General features: G+C 34.6%; 1 protein-coding gene across 2 annotated transcripts in view; it reads right to left on the bottom strand.

The window, feature by feature from the left end:
- Window positions 1–8,483, bottom strand: part of Asx (transcriptional regulator additional sex combs) — a 72,044-nt gene continuing 63,561 nt past the window's right edge. For both annotated transcript variants that reach the window (XM_089255322.1, XM_089255324.1), the window contains 2 exons: window positions 7,646–8,446; window positions 1–2,409 (listed from right to left, as the gene is read on the bottom strand). In XM_089255322.1, the coding sequence (XP_089111448.1) occupies window positions 193–2,409; window positions 7,646–8,446 (3,018 nt within the window). In that variant the 3' untranslated portion in view covers window positions 1–192. The remainder of the gene's footprint in view (window positions 2,410–7,645; window positions 8,447–8,483) is intronic.

Raw genomic sequence — 8,483 nt, 5'->3', positions numbered from 1 at the left:
TAAAAGATGGATAAATTTATTGCTCTGAATAACACAGTTTTACATGAGGAAGAGTAGGGAAAAAGAGCAAACATTCTGTACAAGTTTAACTGGAAAAATACCTTGGTAATGAAAAATCACAGCGAAAAATGGCTACCATGATGTACATAAATGCACTGAAATCCTAATTTTATATTTTCATTTTGAAGTGGGTCACCGAATCAAGCAAATAACACACAGACGGGATGGTCCAATGCAATCGTCATGGCAGAAAGCACCACACTTGCGACACACAACCATTGCTTTCAAATTGCAAGCACAACTGGTACCATTTAGTGGCCGCAGCGGTTCTCCATTATCTCTGCTACCACCACTACTGATCATGGAATCAATGCCTGAAGATGCCCCATTTATCACTGGACTGGACTGAAGCAATGAGCGCGGAGGAGTGTCACCTGCTGGAGTTCCCGCTGCAGTAGAAATATCATCAAAAGAAGGGAAAGTGATGCCACCTGATGCTACAGGAAGTTGGTTTGTTGCTGGTACGACAGAAACCGCATGACTTGGCAGAATATCCCCGTTTCCACCAGTACATCCTTCAGGTAATGAACTCAGCGCTATATTAACGTGATATTCGGCATAGGATGGATCTGATGAATATTTAATCTTATTCTGAGTTGGATTTTCCTTGTTATCTTCGTGAAATGATGACATATTATTCTCTAAAGTTTCTGTACTTTCCGACACAGAGCATGTTTTAGCACATTCTGCCTTTTGAATGTTTAGTTTCTCTTCTACGTGTTTTGCCGAATTGTTCTTGTATTTATTTTCAAAAACCATATTAGGCAGATTATTTTGGGACTCATTTGTTAATCCTGAGGGACCGGGTGTAACCAGAACGCGAGAAAGATCAGGAATTTCCACACCCAAGCCTTCACAACCCGAAATTTGGCCTACGTTGTAATTCTGGGTGATTTGCCTCTCTTTGGGTGTATCCAATTGTATTTGTGAACTTTGAAAGGTTGCGCTTGTAGGAGGTTTCGCTGTCATAATTTTTAGAGTTTCCGACATAATTTCTGATTGAGTGTTCTCAACCTGTTTGCTTTCAGAACATGATGTCATTATAGTTTCTTCAGTTGAAGCTTCTTGTCTTATGTATTCACATGATGCTTGTAGGACCTGCTCATTTTGAACTTTACTTTCACCACATGCTACTGCTGCTGCAGATGATGGATTCACCGTATCTTTCACCACTGTATCATGTGATATGTTTGTTGACCCTTGCTCTATCTGCATAAATTCAGAAGGCATGCACATTACAGATTGTGTAGGAGATGCATCAGTTTCCACAGATTCCGTTAATATTTTTGGCACCTCACTCTGCAAATTTCTTTGCAGAACAGTAGGAGCTATTTGTTGATCCAGCATATGATCAAACAGTGATCTATCAACAATCTCTTTTTGGAATGTTGTTGATAGTGGTAAAGAACACTGAGAGGACGCTTCATGTTCTACCTCAGAAAATTCTCTCTCAATCTGCTCGATAGATGCATTCGTGGAGACAGAAGTAACAAGTAGAAGGCCATCTTGCTTGTTTTCTACTGAGTGCGATAGATCTGTTCTCATATTTTCAGATGCATCATTCGTAGCTATTTCGCTTTGGGAGTTCTTTTCACTCGTGGTACATGGTTCTGGTATTACTTGAACATTCGGCACAGGCAACTGTGTAGAATGAGCGGGAGAAGTTCTGTCAGACACGCTTTCAGACAATGCTGTCAATGGCTCACAGCTTACCTTTGATGCAATAGGTGTGTCACACAAATTTTTCTCTTTGTAATAAACTTCAATGGAGCCACTGGTCTCTTTAGAACAGTTAAGAAGTTGTGGGTGATAGGAAGATTTATTATTTTGTGCAGATGGTATGGATGGCAAACTACACTTGTCAATGAGTTCTTCTTTATTGATATAAATGGAGGAAGGTGATGATGGAACTGATGATGAGCAATTTCTTATCTCTGTCGAATGAGTGTCACTGAAACTAACGGAATCACTGGAAAATAAGGGCACACTGACAGAACGATATACCATGACTATGTCTTTAGCATGCTGCTCTTCCATCTTCTTACTTTCCACCTTTTCAAAAGTTTTCTCACCAATGTTATGACTTTTAACACACTTATTTATTGTATCTTCAATAACATCTTCGAGGACCTTGTGAACTTCTGCAGACTCAGATTCCAGTTCTTTGGATACAAATGCATCTTCAACTTTTTGTGAAAAGATGGGCACAGTATTGGTTGACTTTCTGAAATCATCATGAAAGATTTCATTAAGGCAATTTTTGGGAATGGGCTGGGTATCATTTGATAACGCACAATCTGCCTTTTCACTTGTATTATTTGCATTAAAATCTTCATGAACACCACCACCCTAGAATAAGAGGGGAAAAAATTAAGAAAAATAATGTTTTTTGATTTATACATAATATTAATTGAAAGAAACATACAATCACAAATAATCTCTTAGCACAGAGACATATTTTTTGCAGCCCGTAATACATCGAGAAAAGTCTCTTTCCTCAATCCCATAGCATTTCTACAAAAATTAATTTACTGTAACAATTTCTGATCAGAAACTACCATAATTTTGGTCACTGTTTTCTTAAATGTCAGCCTCACTCAAAAATTTCAGTTATATCATTCACACTTATCTGTGACTCACAGACTACAGGTCCAGCTTGAGGGGTTTGTGAGAGAGAGAATCTTTTACAAACATCACTAGGTAAAAACAAAACTGTGAAATAAAGAAGTGTAAAAATAATTATGTCATCAAATTTTTAAAAGTGACTAACACACGAGCAATTTATAAAAATTAGTCATGGCAACATAGTACAAATTGTAGTCGACTTTATAACGTTTATTTAGCTTCCGTTACACATTCCTTTATTAAGTTCCTGCTAAAATCAACAAATGTTGTTGCTATGCCACTTCACATAGCAGCAATTGTGAGTTCTATAATTGGAACAACAGTCTATGTTGCCATTGCCTTCATTGTTTTCTTCAGTTACCGTCAAAGGACTAATGGTCTATGTTACTTCCAGGGAAAGGTGTTTCCCTAATTCAGCGATGACCTTTATTACGTCTCTTCTAAAGTTTTAAAAAACCCACATAGACTGTTATTTGGCCGAACCCTTCAAATATCAAATTACCAAGGTGGCCAAGTCATCCACTAGTCAAGTTACTGCTGTCGAGATTCTGCTGTAAAAATCACAAATACAGTGAAATCTCGATATAATGATACTTTGCGGACCAAGAAAAAAATATCATTGTAGAGAAATCGTTGTATTGAGAGGCAACAATTTAACATTAGAGTGTAGGTATAGGTATTTCCAAAATTTTTCCATTCTTTCATTTCTTACTTTCCAGTTATCGTTTCTTATCTTAAGTTAAAAAATTAATCAATTTGCCATTTTAATTAAAATTTTCTCACCAGATTCAAATGAAAACCATGCCTACCTTACGCATAACAACTGTTCTTTGCTTTGGTACACTATAAACTCACCCAGAATTTTATGAGATGCATTTTAAATGTTAAAAAAAACTGCTATTGTATAATTTCTTCTAAGAAGTATTTGAGGAAACTACTTTGCAAAGTTTTTTCTTACAAATTCAATAAAAATTACCAGATAGAGCAATATTTGAAGGCATAAAGCAGACTGCAGTTTCTGCAATCTCGTTGATTACTTCTCAAGCTTAATTTTAATGTTGCTGCATACAAAATTAGTGCTGGAACTTTTGACATATTTAACAAAATAAAATACAGTGTAATACTATTGTGGTCCTTATTATTTTAAACCGAGCACAACTGTAACTATTGTCATTGGGCACAATTTACTACCATTTTATCCGCTTTCAGATGTGAGTTAAACTAAAAGCGTGATATGTTCTGATACCTGATATACCTAACGGTCTGACTGCATATCTAATATTGTGAGTGAAGTTAGTGCTGCAATTTTTGTTTTTGGTTGCGACCCTGGTTGTAGGATCTATTGCGAGACTTTTCAATGGGCAGATCGACTCATTGCCTGAAGCTGGAAAACGACAGAAAACCAACTTCAACTAACAACCATTTTACCACTGGTGCGATTTGAACCAAAGTCTTCGTGATGCAAATCCCTCACGATGCACCCATGACCACACAGTTGCTACCATCAGTGCTGAAAATGTTCTCCCCAAAGTCCTGAAAAAAATTCTGCAACCCCTTTACTCTGAATACTTGACTTTAGACAGCGCTAGAATTAAACAAAGAGACAAGGGGGGGGGGGAAACTACCAAGCTGTTTGAGGAAGTGGCAAGTTTAGGGGAACAAATTAGAAAAGTGATTTTTATTTCAAAATATGATGTGTGTGCAAAAAACATTGTTACAAAGCTTTGGAGTTTCGCAGTAACGGGGTGTGGGTGGCTAAACCAAACCTGCCCCTCCTGATAAAAATCCCTGCGTTTAGGCATGATGAAAATGCATTGGACACGAAGATTTAGAGTATCAGAATGGATAACATCTTTTGCAAGTGCTTAGAGAGTGCCATTCAGAAACAGCAAAAAGATCCTCAGAGAACAGAAAAGTGACTACTCCAAATGCAAAAGTTAAAAAAAAAAAAAAAAAACAAGAATTCATTGCATAATACATCTCTTTAAAAAAATGTCCATAGATTAAAATTTTCGATAAGAAGAAAAAAAAATTATCTATCAATTGAAAATTCCTAGAATATGACCAATCGCTCAAAAATGCTTAAAGTGCCCAATATCTCGAAATTGAACAAAATATGACTTGTCATAAAAAAATATGGCATGTCTGTATGAAATTCGAGCCCTAATAATGACACTGAAAATAGCATTTCATGCTCTGCTAGCAGGACATAACACATATTTCTGATAAGATGTTATTTATTCAATTGCATAAGACTAAAAGGAGAATTCTACTGAAATTTTTATTTTCCTCATTTTTTAATTAATTTATTATGAGAGCCCGAAAGTTCTCGACCAGAAATGCCTTTTTTGCCTATTTTCAAACTCTTTTTTTTTGGAAAAACAACTTTTTTGAATTTTTCCAGCCATAAATGTCCATTTCAACATTGTTTTATGGTTATTCCTGCATATTACTGACCATATTCTGTAGAAAAGGCCAACCAAATACAAAGCTTAATCTTTGAAAATTTTGAGAAAAATATGCCATTACGTATTGTTTTGATATAATATTATTATATCTAACATACAAAATAGTGCTTATTAAGCACTATTTTGTATGTTAGATAATTAATATTAAGTATCCATTTGAATTGAACTCTGACCTAATCTTAACCCTTTGACTATACAAAAAACCTCAGCATTCTGTGAAAATGAACAAAATAAGTCACAAATTTAGCAATTGGATTTTTTTTCTTCTTTGTGGCAAATATATGTCCTGTTAGTAGTCAAAGGGTTAAGGGACACTTTTTTTAGCATCAAAATTAGCCAAGTTAATTTGATATTCTCATTACATCATTATTTAATACTATCACTTGGCTAATGCAGTTATCATAATCAATTATTAAAACAGAAAATTGAGTGTAGCCAAGATTTTATACCCAGTTTTCGGATCCCATTTAAAAAAATCTTAGTTATTTTTTACTTTCAGTTATTTTTTCCTTTTAATTTTTTCTATTAATTATAAATGTCTTTTTTAAGTGCCTTTTTGCCTGCCTATTTCAACCATTTTTGAGCCTAAACTCTTCCAGGCTCTATTCGTTATTTATTTCACTATAATTTCCCAAAATAAATAATGCTTACACAGTTTTAAAAGTTTGTTTTTAGCTTTCACAGCCAATTCAAAAAATTACTGCCAATCAACAGATTTTTTTTCCCCAGTTAACTTTTACCCTAACATTTTTTATTCTCAATTTTTTCAACATTGGCAAGTTCTTTTTAGTCATAATGTTTAAACTATTTGTCTAAAACAGACTGTATTTTAAAGTTGCCAGTATTTTCCTGACTATATTACTAGCACTTAACTGTACATGCAGCTCTTAAAAATTCATCTGGGAAGTTTTTAACGAATCAGTATATGCCAGTAAGGGTGGTGTGTATATGTGTGGTCCTAATGCATTCATGTTGTCAGAGTTACACGTTTCATGTTCTAGTGGTGCTCCCGTCTCTCTTCCATGTTGAAGTGAAAATGGCAAACGCCTGAATTTTTGCATTATATAAGTATCACACATGTATAAGATCTGTCTGCTCCCTGCGCAGAGAGACTTTCTCATAAGGGACACCAGCTCACATCTATCAAAGCTGAAGCATACAATTTTCCGTTTGAGTTTCTTACAAATCTAGAAAATATTTTTAATCTTAATGGCAATGACACATTCAACACACAAACAAAGCGCATAGGTAACAGGGTACATGACATTTTACTGGCGAATCATTGATCCTAGAGGCATACTTCCAATTAGAAAAAGAGTCCAAATCACATGTAGTACTCCGATAAGTCATTCGTGTTGCAAGAAGTTGTGTTGTTATTAAAATAAAAAAAACTAAATTTTATACAGTCCCCGTGTGCCCCAAAACCCAATAAGAAAGTTGTTGCCAGTCTCTCTGATACAAAAAAAAATCACCATTACAAATAAAATTAATGCTTTAAATTGAAAATTATTGGTAATTTTAAATGATTGATATTGAATTTTAATCATGCATTTAATTATTTAAGTAAATATTGAAAAAACTGGTAATTGAAAGATTTTTATGGCCATGATACTGACAATCAAATTTAATGATGATATAAAATATCATCGAGATAAGAATACTTATGGTTGTCTTATTCTAAGTATGGATAGCTTCTCGATTTACCCCAACATGTTTATCATACTTCTTTTTAAACGTGCCAATTGTGTTACAATTTACTACCCCCGGGAGTAAGCTATTCCATTTATTGACAACCCTATTAGAGACAAATTCCCCCTGCGACACCATAACCTTGCATTGTCCCTTACCAATCGATACTGGTGTCCCCTTGTAAAAGCAGTCGATTGGCGGTGTACTAAAAGTTCATGGTCCATTCTATCCATCTCATTGAAAATTTTGAACACTTCGATCATATCTCCTCGACATCTAATAATTTTAGTAACATATTTAAATATTACTTACTGAATCAATTTTTTTCCAACACGTATTACAATTTTACATTCAATCCAGAAAATGCCAACCATTATTCATTCTCAACCAATAATGCATCATAAAATTTAGAACTTATTTTCATATTTTTCCTCTCTAGATGTCCTTTGCCTCTATTGCCTCCTTCGGGAAATAGGGCTTTTTATCAATAAATTAGGCAAATTTATTGATTATGAAATGTAATCAATAACTTTTTAATTTATAAGAAAAATTCCAATTATTATAATTTTTTAAAATTAATTTGTTGTGCTTGGTTTTGCACAGATGTTCAGCTGAATGCCTAAGCATTATTTGGTAGAACCAAATATTCAGCAAAAGGGCCGAACACTGAATAACAACCGAATATTCGTCCCACCTCTAAAATTTGGATACTTTTCCTTATTCGAAGTATGACTCTAAGATCAACGATTTGACAGTAAAATGCCATGCACCCTGTTACCTATGTGTCCTGCATAATTACTTACGTATTGATCCTCCATGACTTCAATGAAACATTCTATTTTTTTGCTGTCTGATTCTTTTGAGTCCAACTTATTTCCAAAGTTTTCAATGTTTACCAGAGTTTCATTAGACTTTTTAATATCTTTCTGCTGTTCAGCTATGATTTTGCTGTCCAAATCAGATATTTTAGTTGAATTCTCAGCTTCAAATGTCTCCAAATATTCTGATGTTTGCAATGTAGCTCCCACAGCACAAATTGAGTTGGAGAGACTTTCACTTTCACGATGAACAAAATCTTCACCTTGAACAGGCTTTGTGGTTTGAGAATTTTCCTCATCATTTAAATCATTTGGTGTTGATAAATCTTCACAACTTGTTTCATTAACTAAATCACATTGCATCCCATCAGGATCGTTCCCCATTTCAACTTGTTTACCCAGAATATTTTCTTCAATGAGATTACAGGAAGAATATGAATTGTTGGCGGTCATGAGCAAACAACCCGAGGAATGAACATCTTGTTCCCCAGTATTGCAAACTGACAGTTCAACATTTTTAAGCGGAGTATATCCTTTGTTATCAAATGATGAATCATTGTCCAACAATTCTGGAGAAGCTGCAAAGTCTCTAATGCCCTCAGAACTAAAATGACCATCATTATCCCCCTCTTTTTTTTCTGTATCATCCGAAGTTACTTTGCATATTTCATAAGATCTTTTGATGTTGACAGATCTACCAATATAAACTTTAGTTTTATCAGTACTGCAACAAGCAACTGGCACAGAACGTATTGTGATTGGTGGGACCAAACCTTGATTATCGGCCTTCAAAAAAGAAAAGAAAAGATGAAATAATTGTGAT

This window comes from Pholcus phalangioides, unplaced genomic scaffold (assembly GCF_987345545.1).
Source record: "Pholcus phalangioides strain wild (caught in Gottingen) unplaced genomic scaffold, Ppha-v1.0 ptg000042l_1, whole genome shotgun sequence".
NCBI lineage: Eukaryota > Metazoa > Arthropoda > Arachnida > Araneae > Pholcidae > Pholcus > Pholcus phalangioides.
Note: the sequence above shows the minus strand (reverse complement) of the source record. Positions and strands in the feature narration are given on the sequence as shown.